Source organism: Mirounga angustirostris, unplaced genomic scaffold (genome assembly GCF_029215605.1).
Source record: "Mirounga angustirostris isolate CCGP_5_RB_7025 unplaced genomic scaffold, mMirAng1.0.hap1 SCAF_10, whole genome shotgun sequence".
Taxonomy (NCBI): Eukaryota; Metazoa; Chordata; class Mammalia; order Carnivora; family Phocidae; genus Mirounga; species Mirounga angustirostris.
In genome coordinates, this window is record NW_026991718.1 from 88,757,315 (window position 1) to 88,774,070 (window position 16,756).

At 53.5% G+C, this 16,756-nt stretch overlaps 1 protein-coding gene across 1 annotated transcript; it reads right to left on the minus strand.

Moving 5' to 3' along the window:
• Positions 1 to 2,705: 2,705 nt before the first annotated feature.
• CST7 (cystatin F) lies at positions 2,706 to 13,450 on the minus strand. The gene is made up of 4 exons (XM_045885342.3): positions 13,351 to 13,450; positions 6,301 to 6,473; positions 4,820 to 4,936; positions 2,706 to 4,252 (listed from the first exon to the last, which is right to left on the minus strand). Exons 1-4 carry the CDS (start codon positions 13,418 to 13,420, stop codon positions 4,175 to 4,177), a joined length of 438 nt encoding a protein of 145 aa, XP_045741298.1. The 5' UTR covers positions 13,421 to 13,450; the 3' UTR covers positions 2,706 to 4,174.
• Between the last annotated feature and the right edge of the window lie 3,306 nt (positions 13,451 to 16,756).

Genomic DNA, 16,756 nt, shown 5'->3' on the forward strand with positions numbered 1-16,756 from the left:
CTTTACTTTTTAGTGCTTGCTTTTTACCAATGCAAAGAAGCCGGTAAATTGCTTTTCACAGTTTTCAGCAAAGGAGTCTTGATTTTGACTTAGATGTTGATTTTCTGTCTCAACGTGTCACTTCCTGTGTTTTATCTGGTAATTTGCCATGGTGAGGTGCAAGATATAGCCTTATTAGGTTTAAATACGTGGTATGCTTCTGTGGTAAACATAAAGCAGATTTACTCTAATGTGAATTACTAACATGCTCTTAAAATTAAATCAAGCGATTCATTCATTGTGTGCTTCCTTATTATCTATTACAAAAACTCCGCTGGGACTCAGGTACTGCCTTTCATAGGACAGAAGCCCTGTTTTGAGATTTTTATCATCAACATGCATTTGCAGGGTGGTCTGTAGTTTAGAAAGTGTTTTCATGAACACTGACGTTTTACTGATGGAAGGAGATATAGTCATTTTACGGGGGGAACTCAGGCTTGCGGGGGCGGGTGGAGAGGACTTGCCCAGACTCACTGGCACACCATGCCAGCACACCGCTGAGTCAGGACCCGTGGTTTGACTTTAGAATCTGCTGGGGAAGCTGGGAGGTGAGGCAGGGTGGTGTTCCCAGGACCTGGCTCTGTGGTGGTCACCGCCCAGCCCAGGAGCTGGACCTAGGCTGCACATCAGAGTCCTCTGGGCTTCCCAGTCTTTCGGAATGGCCTGGTATCATCATGGTTTCAAGTTTCACAGGTGGTCCCCATGACAGTGGTGGGGCACTCATCACTGCCAGGGCCCACCTGTACCCTAAAGGGGCTGGGCTGGGCGGACACCTGGAGCAGGGCCAGTAGAGCTGAATCCCTGAGAGTCTGTGTATAGCTAGTGAAGAGGTGTGGGGCATGGCCAGGGAAAAAGCTCTAGAACACTCAGGGCAAGACTGTCAGAATTTTGACTGGTTTTGCTCAGGTTTTGAGACCTTGAACAGTAAGTATTTTTTCTCTTCGGTCCTAATTCTGATATGTCTTAGAATCCTGGGTACTTAACTTTACATTTTCTCAGTGAGAATAACATTAGATGATGTCACAGCTTCCCTCTGTGTCAGAGTCATTCTCTCCGAGGCAGAGTAAAGCTCTAAGTCTAAAAACGCAGGTAAAATTGGGTTGGCAAGGGGCGCCTGGGTGGCTCAGTCAGTTAAGTGTCTGCCTTCGGCTCAGGTCATGATCCCAGTGTCCTGGGATCGAGCCCCGCATCTGGCTCCTTCCTCAGTGGGGAGCCTGCTTCTCCCTCTCCCTCTGCCTGCTGCCCTGCCTACTTGTGTTCTCTATCTTTGTCAAATAAATAAATAAAATCTTAAAAAAAAAATGGCGGCAGTACGAGACTTCAGGTCATCGCTGGTTGATGTCCACCACCTATGGTAAGTCACACCAACTCCATGTGGGTGTTTTGTTTCATCTGTTTGAATCCTACCAAATGGCTCTCTGGCCAGTCCCCTCCCAGGTCGGGCTTTGCTGTGCTCGGTCTAGAGCGAAGTCTTTCATGGGGTGGGGGTGAGGGGCAGAGTTAGGTTGCTAGAACAAGCAGCATGCCCACAGGACCTGCTCTACAGGCAGCTGTAGCCAGACGTCTGCAGTAGTGTGGTTGGCAGATGTGTCTCTGTGGAGGACAAAGGCACATGAGCTGTTGGCTTCCAGAAATCAGAGTAGCCTCACGCTGGCTCACTGGCTCAGGCCCTTTCCTTCTGGTGCCACTGTGGCTGGTGTAAGAGTTATTTAAAGTCAAGCATTGTCTTCTGTGAGGTATAGTACATAAAGCAGATTGGGGATAATAAAACAGCTGACGTATTAGAGAGTTCAGGTCGCCTAGAGTTCAGGCCCGAAGGTCCCCATGTAGAGAAGGTTTGCAGAAGCCTGAGATTGGGGGACCCACAGTCAACTGGCTTCTGCAGGAGCTGGTTTGTCTTAGTTCTAAGACTTCTGTTTACTTTATAGGAAGAGATTTTAAATACCTGGCCCCAAATGATGTTTTGAAAATTGTGGGCATAGGTTAGTGTTGAAACCTGAGAGTTTTGAGATTCAGATTTGAGGCCTCCTCCTCTGTCCCCAGAGGGAAGGTCAGCCCTGGCTCCTGGCTAGGCAGAAGGGGGTTCAAATGCAGCTCAGCTCGGAGCAGAGGTACTGTGAGGCTGCTCTCCCCCACACCTGTGTGTGCATTCTCATTTCTGACCGTGAGGCCAGGTGACGCCAGGTGGGCCCACAGGCCTGGAAGCCTAAGTAATAATTTTCAGGAGAGGCCTGGCCTTCATGTGCTCTGGGCCGTATTTAAATGTTCATGAGGACCAACTGGGAGTTCGCATGGGTTCCTACCTTTATTTGCTGCAACATCCTGCCCGTTCAGCTGTGTCCCGAGGCCCATCTGAGTCTGAAGCTCTGACTCCTGGTGTTACTGCCACCTTGTTTATATATGGGGTCAACAACGCTGGGTGGACTCATTTATCTTGATGAAAGGGTGGCCTTCAGAATCATCAAATAAATTGTCTTGTGGCATAGTTGCCATCACTGTCCCTGAATTAAATGACCAGAAGGAGGCGAGCCAGCAAAAATGAGTGAGGATTTAGAAATTAAAGCTCTCCCCTCACTGAAGGAAACCAAAGGGTAATTCATTTTGGTTGTACACAGTGATCAAGTTTACAACTGCGTACCAAATTGTCATACGTTTTTAATGCAGATTTTGTTTCCTGTGAATTATCAAGTCCATATTTTTTAGATTTATTTATTTTAGAAAGAGAGCAGGGGAGGAGGAGCAGAGGGAGAGGGAGAGATCGAATCTCAAGCAGACTCCCTGCTGAGCTTGGAGTCCTACCTGGGGCTCCATCTCATGACCCTGAGATCATGACCTGAGCTGAAATCAAGAGTCAGGCTGAAACGACTGAGCCACCCAGGTGCCCCAAGTCCATATTTTTTTTAAAGGCAACAGTGTATTTTTTACTAATCTATAGTTTGAAGAGGCCTGGAGAGGAGGAAATCCAAAGCGAGGGCTCTGCATTTCAAGCCAGGCCTACTGGAGCAGGGCGGCCGGGGGCCTGTCTTCTCTGAGTGATGCCCATCTCTGTCTGCAAGCTCCTGGGCATGTCCGTGGCCAAGCACTGTAAGGCTTGATGAAAAGGGTGGCCTTCAGAATCACGCTTGATGAAAACGTGGCCTTTAGAATCATCAAATAAATTATCTTGTGGCATAGTTGCCACCACTGTCCCTGAATTAAATGACCAGAAGGAGGCGAGCCAGCAAAAATGAATGAGGATTTGGAAATTAAAGCTCTCCCCTCACTGAAGGAAGCCAAAGGGTAATTCATTTTGGTTGTACATAGTGATCAAGTTTACAACTGCGTACCAAATTGTCATACGTTTTTAATGCAGATTTTGTTTCCTATGAATTATCGAGTCCACCAAGAACTTGGGTGTATGACTCCTGGTCAGAAGAAAGCCCAGCTGGAGGGTGAGCGCCCTCCAAAGTGGGGTGCTGTCTGCCCTGCCAGTTCATGATGTGGACACAGGCTGGCCTGTTTCCAGCTCCTCTGGTCTTCAGTATAGTTTAGCTGGCAGTGAAAGGCCAGAGAAGCCTCCAAGGGGCTTTATGGAAGTCACTAGACTCATCAGACCACTCAGTGAGAGGGACCTCTCACAACGTTCACCTCACCTTCCTGACTGTCCCTTTAACAGGTAAAGCAACAGGTGTTGCTTTGAGATGGCCAGTTCTTTATTCATATTTATTCATAGTTTTATTCATGCACAAAAGGTCAAGATGCACAGTAGCTGACTTGTCCCCCTGCCCAGGGCTGTAACCATTATTTATTTGGCCAAAGGGACGGATCTCTGGGCTTTCACTGCTGGATGTGGGACCACCAGGTAATCAGGTGGGAGGGGACGGAGGGGGCTCGCTCAGAGGTCCAGAACCTGAATAATTACCATCAGAGCATCGGTAAAATTAGTTAGGTTAGAAGAAAATGCGAAATACATACTCTAACCACGGGCAGTATCATTCTTCCACCCTGGCTACTCTGTGATGAGCCCACGGGCACTTCCGTTTCGGCTCACTGGTGAGCCACTGCGTCGGAAGGTCCCAGGGCCTGTGACAGCCAGGGCGGGGCTGTGACCGCATGCAGTAAAGAGCAGGAGTGCAGTGTTGCTGAGAGGCGGAGGTCAGCGACAGCGGAGAACGGGCACCTTGAACCTCTGGAGCCAGGGGATGACCCAAACTTCCGTGTAGCAACTGAAAGTCTGAAACAAAGAAGGGCACACTGAGACCCCCTCCCTCCCCTGTTGCAGAGGCTGCGCTCCCGACACGCTCTGCAGGGGTTAGGTTCCCTGCAGCGGTGGGCAGTGCGTGCGCATCTTCCTTTGGACGTTTCTCCCCTGCCCCAAGTTTTTATTTTGAAAAATTTCACATCTACAGAGAAGTTGAGAGATTCAAGAAAAAAAAATCTTTTCATTTTTTTTTGCAAATTAATTAGATGTTGTCACATTTGCTCTCTCCTGCATGTGTATGTGTGTATATGATTTCTGAACTGTTTGAAAGCTCCTTTTGCTCTAACCTCCCCTGCCCCAAGCCCAGGGTGTTTATTTCCTGGAGCTGTGCCCCTCGGGGGTGGTTTGAGGTGCTCTCTTGCGAGTCCTCCCTCTGTGTTCTCCCAGGTCTGTGGGTACTGCACGGATGCTGGGAGTGAGAGTTGGAAACTTGCAGGCAGAGAGGTGATGAAGGGGATGGGTTCCCAAAGCCCTGGGGAGTGCGCGAGGGCTGGGACGGCAGTGAGTAGGTGTGAGGAGGTGAGACCCCTTTGTTTTTACCCTTTTTAAGGTATGGTTGGTCTGGAAGTCACAGTTGTCTAGAATAGGGTGCTGGGTCTTCTTGCAAGAAGTTCTGCCAATCTTCATGTGCAGCATGTACTTCAGGCCCTTCACGATCTACGGGGAAGAAGGGCTGGGTCGGTGTTACTCGGTCCAGGACAGAAGGGTGGCTGCTCCTTCACCAGCAGGAGGCGGCATGGAGACCAGGGGGAAGGATGCCCAGATTCGCTCCCGGAAAGGGGCTGAGTGTCTGGTACCCATCAGAGAACTCCGGTGTGGCGGGGGAGGGGGGGGGGAAGCTGCCGCTTGCACCCAGGCCTCTCCCTTTCTTACCCACTCATGTCATTCCTGCTCATGGTGCCAGTTCTCGGTCCCCAGGTGAGACTGGGGCTCTGGGTCTGTCGGAGGACATTTCCTTACTGCCCAGAACTCTGCGCCTCACCTCCATGCCCAACACCCACCTGCGGGCTGTGCCGACCCGCCCTGCATGCCAACAGTGGTTGCTTCCCCCCCCCCCCCCCGTTTCAAAATAGACCCTTTTCCGCACGAATGCGGCAGCAACCAGTTCCTCCTCACTTGTGGTCTCTCAATGAAGCCTCAGCCCCGCCAAGTACCACGTGAAGTAAAGTCATCCCCAGCGTCATCTGTCCCCTCCCACAGGCCCTCGAGCACTGGCAGGAGCATCAGGAACTTGCCGTGTTCCGCAGGAGGCGAAAGCCTGGCTTGGGAAGACCCCACGGCCCCTGGGGTGGAGTCCCCAGAGAGATGACACTTGGGCTATTTCCATGGGAAGTAGGCTTTTAAAGCCCACCCCACACTAGCTTGCCTTTCTGCCACATGCTTTCTAATCATAAAAATATCCTGCTCTTAAAAAAGTTCGCAATTTTCAAAAAGAATAAGGATTATAAGAATTTCCAACAATCCTATGACACAGGGGTAACCATTACCAGTATGCGTAAAAACTGTTAGTGTCCGAGTGGGACCACCTCACCATCTTTCCCTGGGGTTTGTGTGTGGGGAAGGGGCAGTGGTTTGGGCAAAGCTCTCCGAGTGACATGGCCCAGATGGAGAACGGCAAGAGGTCCCTTGGGGCTGCGGTGCGGGCGAGGGGCGGGGTGGGGCGAGGCAGGGTGGGGGCTCTGACGGGCAGTATAGTGGTTCCTGCAGGCCGGCCTTCTGCTTCTCCCGGCGACGGCCTTCATGCTCGGCTGCAGTGGCCTGTTCCACCCCTGCCCTCCTGGGTTCCGCTGCAGATATGCTGTGGGCCCCCCAGGAGGAGCTTGCCTTCACGGGAGGTGGCGCAGGGCCTTCTTGCTGTGCCCTGGTGCCTCTGGCCGTGGCTGCTCGTGGGCTGCCTGTGGCGCTGCTGTCAGCCTCCTGGCCGGGGGCCACACTCTACATGGACGGGCACTAGCCGGCCAGCCCCTGGTAAGGCAGAAGCCACTGCAGCCTGGCCGCGTAGGGGTGTCCCCAACCCTCACCTGGACCAGGGCTTTGCTGATGTGGGACTCCTTGAACAAGAAGATGTCATTTGTACAGTTGTTGAACCTTTCAACGCTGTGTCTGGCTGCTTGGAGGACTCCTGGGTCGTGGGGGTTTATTGTTTTGGGAAATCCTGGCTTCACATCTGGGTTAAGGATCTGGGAACAAAAATCTGAAACAGAGAAGCACAGAACCAGACAAGAACATTGCTGTGAGCAGGGTCCTTGGGCCCAGTGTTGCACCTCACACCTTGGTTCTGCTGTCTGCGCCCAGTGTGGCCCCTGGCCGTCTACCTACCCCCTCAGCCAGCCACCCCACACCCCACAGAGCATTTGTTGTGCTTCTCGCGGTTGCTCCCTCCTCAGAGCTGAGGACCAGGCGCGGTGGGTGGTACCGTGAGGAATGGAAGGTAGTCCTGGCCCGCGGCGCCTGCCCGCACAGGCTTTCTCGGAACCCAGGGTGGTTTCTAGCATGTGTTAAAGAAAACCCGACCGCGTCTTCTGGGGGCGGAGCCTCTGGATAGGATGCAGTCCCAGAGGTTAGAAGAAGGTGCCTCAGTTGGCCTTGGAAGCCACTGCCATCTGGACCCTGCCCCTCAGTGTGTCCCCAACAAGTAGACCACGGAGAAGTGCCCAAAGGCGTGTCCTGCCTTCTCACTTGCTCGGATGCAGCTGCTGTCCTCTCTCTCAGTGATTCTTGTCAGAATCCACCCAGCTTCCAGGCCCTGGGTTGGCCCGTCTGCACCTGATGCCCCTCATGTGCTGCCTCCTGCCATGCCCTTCTGGGTACAAGTCCGAAGACAGGGGTCAGGCCCGCAGAGCTGGCACGTGGCGGAGGCAGGGACGACTGGCTTTCTTTCATCCTTCCATGCTCTTCCTATTCCGAGGAGGCCCATATTTGGATTAAAGATGGGGTAAGCAACAGGAGGGGCTTCTCCCCCGGCACTTGGGTCCCCCAGTGTCTGACAGAACCAGGGACCCTCATGCTGCTCCTCTCCTCTCCGCGTCCTCTGCTCCCAGGCGCCACAGAAGCAGAGCCTGGCCACACCCCAAGGACCCTCGCTGAAGAAGGACTGGACTTCATTCCTTCGTCCGGCTAGCTCAATAGCCCCTCTGGAGCCCTCCTCATCCTGCAGGCTCTGGGGGTACAGAAGCTTATGTTCACTGCAGCTCACGTCCCGTCAATAAACAGGCAAGACAAACATCAGAGCAGCAGGTGAAGCAAGGCAGGAGCTGTGCGGGGGTCTGTCCACAGCAGATGCAACACCAGGCTGTGCCATCTGCACAAATCTAGATGGAGGGGCCGAGAGCAAGTGAGGGGGCCAGAGGGCAGAGTGTCTGATGGCTCAGGGCCCCAGCGTGGCTGAAGCAAGGAGGGCATGTGGGGAAGGGTTGAGAGGCAAGGCCGGGCCCGGCACAGCTGTGTGCTCATTTGGGTCACAAACTTTGGATTTTATTATAAAGAAAAAAGGAACATAAAAAGCCCCACAGGCTCCGTATGGTAACAAGTGAATGGTGGCCTTTCCTGGTTGGTGGCTCATGATGAATTTAGGTTTCTGTCCATTTCTACAGTGGACAACTGATGTCTAAAAATAAAAAGTTGGGGTGCCTGGGTGGCTCAGTTACGTGTCTGACTTCAGCTCAGGTCATGATCTCAGGGTCCTGGGACTGAGTCCCGCATTGGGCTCCCCACTCAGTGGGGAGTCTGCTTCTCTCGCTCCCTCTGCCCCTCCCCTGCTTGTGCTCTGTCTCTCTCTCTCAAATAAATAAAGTCTTAAAAAAATAAAAAGTTTTGGGGGAAAAATCTAAACTGGGAGGGAGAAGGGGAAGAGGGTTTTTAGATTTGTAAACTGCTTCTCTTTAGGAAAACGTTCTCCCAGATTTTCCTGAAATGTTAGCCTGCTAAAGACGATTCAGAGCTGAGCTGTTTTAGTTCATTAACTAAATTAAACAGAGTGTGAAGTTCAGCTCCTCAGTGTCATGGCCCCGTTTCAGGTGCTCAGTAGCCCCACGTGGTCGTGGCGGTGGGTGCCGATAGGGACACCGTGTCCTTGCAGAGGACCCCAGGGGACTGCACTGCCCTGAGACTTCACTCGCTTCCCTCTGCCATGACCTCGGGGAGCACCTGTGGCGCAGGCATCTCTGTTCAGTCTGGGGAGACTGAGTTTGGCACGAGGCAGAGGTGCCGAGGCAGCAGGAAGTGGAGACTCGGGGTGTGTGGGTAGCGGCAGTGGTAACCAAGCTTCCGGGCTGAGCACATGAAAGGTGGGAAGATGGGTGCTGACCTGTGCCCACCCCACCCCAGCCCGTCTGCTCCTGAGCGACAAACTCCAGCTCAGACCCGAGACACCCAAGTATATTTGGGTGGTAGAAGATAACGGCGACAAGGCACGCAGGCTTTGTGGGGAGCAAGATACCATCTGGTTCCCCCGTGAAGAAATCACAACTTTAGGGGAGGAAGCTGGCAGTATGAATTCAACAGAGCATGGGAGCTTTAATAGAAGCTGCACTGGGATGTCCCACTGGGGACAAGGAGTCCCCCATGCATGGAGACTGACAGAAGGGGGCTGAGGGAAATACCCACTACCTTGTACGGGGGGTCGGGTTAGATAGGGCCAGTGGGCTGGCTAGGCTGGGAACTGCCTGGCAGGTTGGTGCCTTGGGTGCTGCGCGTCTGCTATGGCCTCTTGTGTACGTGAGACCCCTGCCGAATGCGAGACCTAGGGCGGGGTTGGGGGGCATCTGGCTGGGTGGTCTCCCCTCCCCTGTGTGTGGTGCAGCGGAAGGAGCCCTGAGAGTGGACAGAGAAGGCGTGAGTCTCTGTGCGTTCTGTGACCCTGGGGCGGGGCGGGGGCAGCATCTTGCAGTCTGGGGAGGGCCAGCACTGCCTGACCAAGCAGGGGCCCACCTGGCAAATGGGTCTCCCCCAGCTGGTTCCTTGGGCGCAACGCTGAAGCGTCAAGACTAAGCCCCCTAAGCTTTAGCAGGCCCACGGACCTGGCTCCCTGGCTCCGATGAAAGCAGCATACCGCTGGGACCCTTCCCAGCACAGGATTATGGCCATCTGCCGGTCCGAGTTTCCCTCCGAGCTCTGTCCCCGACCCGCACTGGGATTCTCCTTTGTAAGAATCCAGCCCTCCTAGGATGGTCTTTGCTTAAAGTCTCCAAAGATGGAAATAAGGGAAGCCGCTTGCGTTCCTGGAGTGCCAGCAGCTGGGCTGGTGGGGCTGGGTCGGCCCTGGAACCCGCATTTCCCCAAGCTCCCCACGTGGCTGTGACTCAGGTGGTGGTGCTGGGGGGCCTCGTGGGCTCTGCACACAGACACCCTAACATGAGGGGGCGGGGCCGGGCCGAGGGCCGCCCCCCCCAGCACCTGTGTGCCACACGAAGTCAAGGGTGCTTTGTAGTTTAAACCAAAAACCAGTGGGGCAAACAACTGCCAGCTTGATTTCTGCTCCTCACTGTAGTCTAGCCGGCAGAGGAAGAGGAAGGCACCGAAGCTCAATGTACTCCTGCCGTCGGAGAGGAGAGGGTCCCCCCTTCCCCACTGTGGATCGATAATGGCTTCTATTCTTTGCTTTGCATAAATTACATTTAATGCTTTTTCTGGTTATAAGCCTACCTATTTTGGGTAGGAAATTTGAAAAATACAGAGAAGTATAACAAAAAAAGTTAGTTATCACTCTTAGTACCTCAAATTAGAAATCACTCTTAGTAACCAGTGTTAATGGTTTTTTAAATAAAATGTATTAAATACAATTTAACTTGAATTGAACAGAATGAAAAATGAAGTGAAAGAGGGGCGTCTGCGTGGCTTAGTTGGTTAAACATCTGACTCTTGGTTTCAGCTCAGGCCATGATCTCAGGGTCATGAGATCGAGCCCTGAATTGGGCTCTGCGCTGAGGGGGGATTCTGCTTGAGATTCTCTTCCTCTCCCTCACCTCCACCACCCCCCCACCCCGCTCTCTTTCTCTCAAAAAAAAAAAAAAAAAAGGAAGTGAAAGTAGGTGAGGCTGAACCTCAGATGCCTTGTCCTTTTGGAACACATGATGTCAGTTCCTAAGCAATTTCAGTAATGTTACAAAAAGTTTAGGAAAAATACTGAAGTTGGTTTATTTTTATCTAACTACATGTTTTCCTAAAATGTAGGCTTCAAGTCAGTAAAGCTTCATCAATGCAGTTGTCTAAACAAACAATAAAAGCTCCATTTTTAATTAAAAAAAAGGTTGAAAGTCAAATCTATTTTTAGGATTCTTTAAGAGAATTCTAAGGCTTCTCATGGAGAATAAACATTCCAAAGAGCTCTCCTTCAGGGAAGAACGGAAGCCACCAGGTGGGTGCTGAGCAGATGGTGACAGTGCAGGCTGGGTGGCCTGGGGCCCCGGCCGGGGGGTCAGTCCCTCCCCCACTAAAGGGGGTCTGGGCTGTCCTCAGGGATGGGGGTTCTGGGGTGTGTGCTGTGCAGCCAAAGTCTGGGGAGCAAGAGAGTTGGAGCTGTTGCTTTCTTGTTACCACTCTGCGGGCAGCATGTGGGTCCCCATTCTACAGGGGAGAGACTGAGGCCCCAGAGGAGTGCAGGGTGGATTTAAACCAGGTTCAACTAATCGTAAAGCCCTGTAATGAGAAGATGGGCCACTGCAAGCTTGGCTGGGGGCAGGGGAGGGGGGCAGAGTGTGACATGGCAACCCCGTGGAGCTTCCCAGGAGAGATAACAGGTTGAGAAAAAAGGACTTTTGGGTTGCAACAGAACATAAAAGGGCTGAAGACACTGATGTGGCAATTTCCTAAGTCCTGGAAGGCTTAGGGAGGGAAGATGCCATGGGGCTCCGCATTTAGGTCAGTGCAGTTTAGTGTCTGGGCATGGGGAAGTCATGTGCCCAGAGGGCACCAGCATCAGGGGCCCTGCTGCCCCCCACTCCCTCCCAGGAAGGCACTGGAATCTGTTCTCAGGGGAGGGAAGGAAAAGGCTGTGGGAGCCATGGAGGCAGAGTCGGGGCTGGGCTGAGTTCCCGTCTCTGTTCAACCGCCAGACAGAGGCGCCTCCAAGCCCCTCTTTCTGAGGCCCTTGCTCGGGCCCTCATCTGTCAAATGAAGGAAGCACCAGAAGAGATTGCTTCGGAGGGGTGGTGGGGTGGGCTGGGAAGGCTACCGGCGTGGCAGAGACTCGGAGCAGGTATGTGGGCAGGTGGCTGCCAAGCACCCCGGGCCCAGTGAGAATGCTTTCCATGTGCCGCCGCAGTCAGGCCTCTTCAAGGCCCAAGGGTGCTCAAGTTCTTTACGCATCTCCTGGCTGATGAGCCCAGGCTTAGGGAGGCTGCAGGTTCCACAGCTAGTAGGTTTGGGGAGTCTGTGGTACCCCACTCTCTGCACGTAAGTGTGGGCTCTGGACTTGCCGGCTGGCACGCAGGGGCAGAGACCAGGTCCGACAGGGGAGGGGCGCGTGGCTCTCATGTGGGCGTGGCCCGTGAGGACATGAACGGTCGTCCAGTGCCACCTGTCTCTGAACTCCCCATGCAGTCCTGTTCCTGTCCCTGCTCTGTTCCATGAGGAAATGGGAGGCAAGCGGAAGGAACTTGGCAAAACATTTGACAGTGAGTGTCAGTAATTAAATCCCAGGGTAGTTATGACGGCAGGCTCCACATCTTTCCAGGGGGCCCTTCACTAAGGTTTTGAGAAGGAGTGTGCGTCTCTGTTCTGAACATGCAGCTTCTTCCCCTGACTTGTCCCCCTGGGATTGGTACTAAGTGGGGGGCACAGGAAGACAGCGATATCCCGACAAGAGGAGGCCGGAAAAGGGTGTCCTCAGCATGAGAGCTAAGAATGAGGGTTGGGGGAGAGAGGAAGAAGGGTGTCCTATTCCTGTGGTCCCCATGTGCAGCCCCACCCGAGACCGTCCAGGGGCAAGAAGTGAGGGCAGGGGACCCCTCCACCAGCTGAGGGGTTAAAGGAGGAGGGGCGCTTCTCTCACCCCCCAGGCAGGCCCCAGACCCCCTACCCCTGGTGGTTGAACAGAGACGGGAACTCAGCCCAGCCCTGACTCTGCCTCCATGGCTCCCACAGCCTTTTCCTTCCCTCCCCTGAGAACAGATTCCAGTACCTTCCTGGGAGGGAGTGGGGGGCAGCAGGGCCCCTGATGCTGGTGCCCTCTGGGCACATGACCTTCCCATGCCCAGACACTAAACTGCACTGACCTAAATGCGGAGCCCCATGGCATCTTCCCTCCCTAAGCCCTTCAGGACTTAGGAAATCGCCACATCAGTGTCTTCAGCCCTTTTATGTTCCGTTGCAACCCAAAAGTCCTTCTTTCTCAACCTGTTATCTCTCCTGGGAAGCTCCACGGGGTTGCCATGTCACACTCTGCCCCCTCCCCTGCCTCCAGCCAAGCTTGCAGTGGCCCACCTCTAAGTCTCCCCCAGCAGCCATGGCCTGTGAGTCCAGTGATGGTAGGGCATGGTCTGCTCCTCTGTGCTCTGGCGGGGACAGGTGCTCACTGGCTGTGTAACGGGCAAGTAACCCAATATCCTTGTGCCTTAGTTTCTGGACAGCAGCGGCACCCTCCCTCCCCTTCTCCCCCAGTGCTGGCCTGGCAGGAAGGGTCTGATCCTTAGGCTCCCGGGGGCCAAGTCACAGGGCAGCAGGCGGCAGGCAGGAAGGGCAGGCATCACATGGAAACTGCTTAACTACCACGGGGCATCCCGGAGCTTGGTCCCCGTGCAGGGGCCACAGGGGAGCCTCCCTTGGGCCCACAGTTCTCAGTCCCTGGACAGGGAGGGGGCGGACGACAGAGGGCGCTTCTCTCGCCCCCCAGGCAGGCCCCAGACCCCCTACCCCCGAACCCCGCAAAGGCCGCTGCAGCCGGGATGGGAGTCGCCTGCCTCTGCCGCCGCGCGGTCCCCCAGGCTGCCAAGCCAGCAGTGTGCCTTGGGGACCCGGGCGGGAAGCTCAGGGCGCGCCCGCCGCCGACGGGCTATCAGGGGACCTCGCCTCGGGGAGCGGTCAGAGCTCCGGAGCCCCGGAATGAAGCGGCCCCAGGGAGACCCTGCTCTTACCTCGCGAAGGGCCCCCGGTAGTGCACGGAACCAGGCAGCAGAAGGCGAGCAGCACCCCGACGGGCCGCATGGCTGCCTGCGCGGAGGGCAGCGTGCGCTGCGGGAGCCGGCCGGGCTGAGGGCAGTGCTCCGGAGCTGAGAGGGGGCCCCGCCCCGCAAACCACCCCCGGGGCGGGGGTGGGGGCTGCTTGCCTCGGGTGGGGAGGTGGGGGGGGCGGGGGGCCGTGATGGTTTCTTGCTGAATCATTTTGACCAGAAGCTCCCCACCTGTGTACTTATGGGCTACAAAGTCAACCGCTTCCTTTATAAAAGTTTCCAAACAGCGATTATTTGCAAGGGGAGGAGGCAGAAATGAGAGCTGTAACAAAACCTTTGCGATTTTCTACCCTCGAAATATACATGAAGAGACATTGCATTAAAAAAATTAGCAGGGAGGCGCCTGTGTGGCTCAATCAGATAAGAGTCTGCCTTCCTGCTGCGATGAGCATTGGGTCTTACACTTAACTAATGAATCATTGAACACTACATAAAAAAACTAATTATGTACTATACAGTGGCTAACTGAACAACAACAACAAAAAAGAGTCTGCCTTCGCCTGGTGTCATGATCCCCCATCCTGGGATGAGCTTGCATAGGGCTCCCTGCTCTGCCGGAAGTCTGTTTCTCCCTCTCCCTCTGCCCCTCCCCCCCTTTTGTGCTCTCTGTCTCGCTCACTCTCTCTCAAATAAGTAAGTAAATAAATAAGTAAATAAAATCTTAAAAAAAATCAGCAGGGATTTTCGAAAGCAGAATCATCTGGGTTTCCTTCTCCAAAGGACATGCTTCTCAGGCCCATGATTCCAGCGTTCTGAGTGGGCCCCCTGAAGGAGACTGTCCTCTGTTTGTGTAAGTGGGCATCTCCCCTTAGGAAGTGGGCAGGAAAATCGGGTGCACACTGCAATTTCAGAGAATGGACATCGCCAGGACACATGCTCCCTCTGGGTGATTTCTGCACCTGGAAATTGGCAGACAGCAGTGTTTGCTGGCTAAGTGATCACTTCCCAGCTTTGGCTCCACACTGGCAAAGGTGAAGAAAAAACAGAGATGTTCCAGAACAGACAGTGACCCAGAGGTTTGCTTCCCTCTACATGCGCAGGCCAGCAGTTAGAGTGGGGTCTCTGGAGCTCATGGCTTGAATTTGTTTGAATTTGGCTCTACCTTTTAACACCTGGTGATCTTGGGTGAGGGACGGCCTCTCTGTGCCTCAGTTTCCCCCTGATGGTTGTGGTGAGGGTTTGGGGACTTCCTCAGTGTAAAGGCTCAAGCACATTGTATGGTCTTAGCTGCAGGGGCACCCCCCGCAGACTTCAGGACTACCCTGGCAGGAGGAAGGAGACGCCTGAGCCTTACCCAGATGGGTCCTGCTGGGGCATAGCGGCTTTCAGGTAGGGAGATCTGGGTTTGTGTGACTTGGACAAGCCATGTAAACTCTTGGGACCTCCCAGGTTCCTGGCTACTCAGAGATTTGTCATGAGAACTGAAATTAGCAAAGCACGTTTGGTACAGTGCATAGCTGGTAGCATTCAGTAAGTAGGGGCTGCTGTACGCGCCCCCACGTTCTGCTGGGCCTGCTGTGTTGGTCCCGGACACTCACCCTCTGATTGTCAGTGGCCACGCCACAAGGGCCCCAGGGTGGCATCTCCTCGCCAGGCTCTGTGCCCTGACCACACGTGCCTGTTCAGTGTTCACCCCCAGCAGGGACCGGGCTAGAGGAGAGGCGGGTGTCATGGCATCGGTGTCTTTGCTCAGCTCAAGTGCCAGGTTACCACAACTGCTTATTGGTAGTGTTGTGGGTTATTCTCCCTTTCAGAAGCACGGGGGGAAGCTCAAAGTGGTTGGAAGACTTGCTCCGTTTACTACATCTTCTCTGGGCCTCGGACCTGTTGTTTGTGAATGTGGGTGATGGTCACCAGCCTGGTGCCTCAGGCAAAGCACAAGGGGGCCCTGTTAAATCACAAAGTGCCACAGCAGGAAGGAGCTGTTTTACAGCAGCATCGTTTCAGGGTTGTCTGGGGGAAAATTGTGCCTGTGTATTTGTGCATGTGTGTAAATGTGTATGTCTGCGTTTATTCACTGTGTATACGTATGTGTGTGCATCCACGAGCCTGCCTTTGTTTCAGTTTTTGCATATGTTGGAGTAGGAATGCACATAAGTGTGTTGTTCTGATTGTGCACAAAAGGAGAGTATGCATGTGCTTATGTGCATTTGTGTATAAGTCTGTTTGAGTGTGTGCTTGTGTGTATATGTTGTGATGGTTAATTTTATGTGTTGACTGGGTCACAGATATTGGCCCAGATATTTAGTTAAACATTATTTCTGCGTGTGCCTGTGAGGGTGTTTCTGGATGTGATTAGCTTTTGAACTGGTAGACTGAGTAAAGCAGATTGCCCTCCACAATGTGGTGGGTCTTGTCTAAACAGTTGAAGGCTTGAGTAGGAAGGAAGGCTGAGGAAGAAAGAATTTTCTGTTTGTGTGACTGTCTTCAAGCTGGGGCATTAGTCTTCTTCTCCTGCCTTAGGACTCAGATTTTGACTGGAACTTATACCACCAGCTTTTCTGGGTCTGCATTTTCCAGCCTCCATAATCATATGGGCCAATTCCTTATAATAAATCTCTTTACACACATGGACACGACCCCCAGCCCCCCACACACACCCTATTGGTTCTCTTTCTCTGGAGAACCCTGACTGATCCATTGTGTACCCGTCTGTGCCTACAGGTGTCTGTTTGTGTGTGTAAGTGTATATCATTCGTATGCCTGTGTCTCTGTGCTTATGTGTCTGTATGTTCATATGTGTGTGTCTGTGAGTGTTTCTGTGAGTCTGGATGAGAGGCTTTTGTACAGATGTGTCTCTGTGCTCACGTGCTTGTGTGTGGCCGTTTGTGTGTTACCTGCACTATTTCTGTCCCATCCAAGGCCTGCCAGAGCTGATGCAGGGGTGATTCATCATTCATCCATCCTTCCGCTCCTTGCTGCTGGAAGTGTGGTCCCTGGAACTGGAGTCCCTGGGAACCTGAGGGAATGCTCAGGCCCCACCCCAGACCTTCTGAATCAGATTCCCTGTGAGTGGGGCCCAGGAATCTGTTTTTACAAGCTCTCAAGGAGAATTTTTGGCCCCTAAAGTCTGGAAAGCACTGATTGAACCCATTTTGTCCCCTCTCCTGTCTTCTTGTCTCAGTGGCACACATGACGTCCTCTGGCCTCCATATGACACCCACTGCTGGCCTTGGCCACGCATCATCCCGCCATGTGAAGAACACAGCTTTGCCCACCAACTGCTCATAAGCAGAGCTCCTACATGAGTTCCCTGGGGTGAATGGATGTGGGAGCGACATGGGGCTGGCCAGGGAAGCCTGACTTGGTG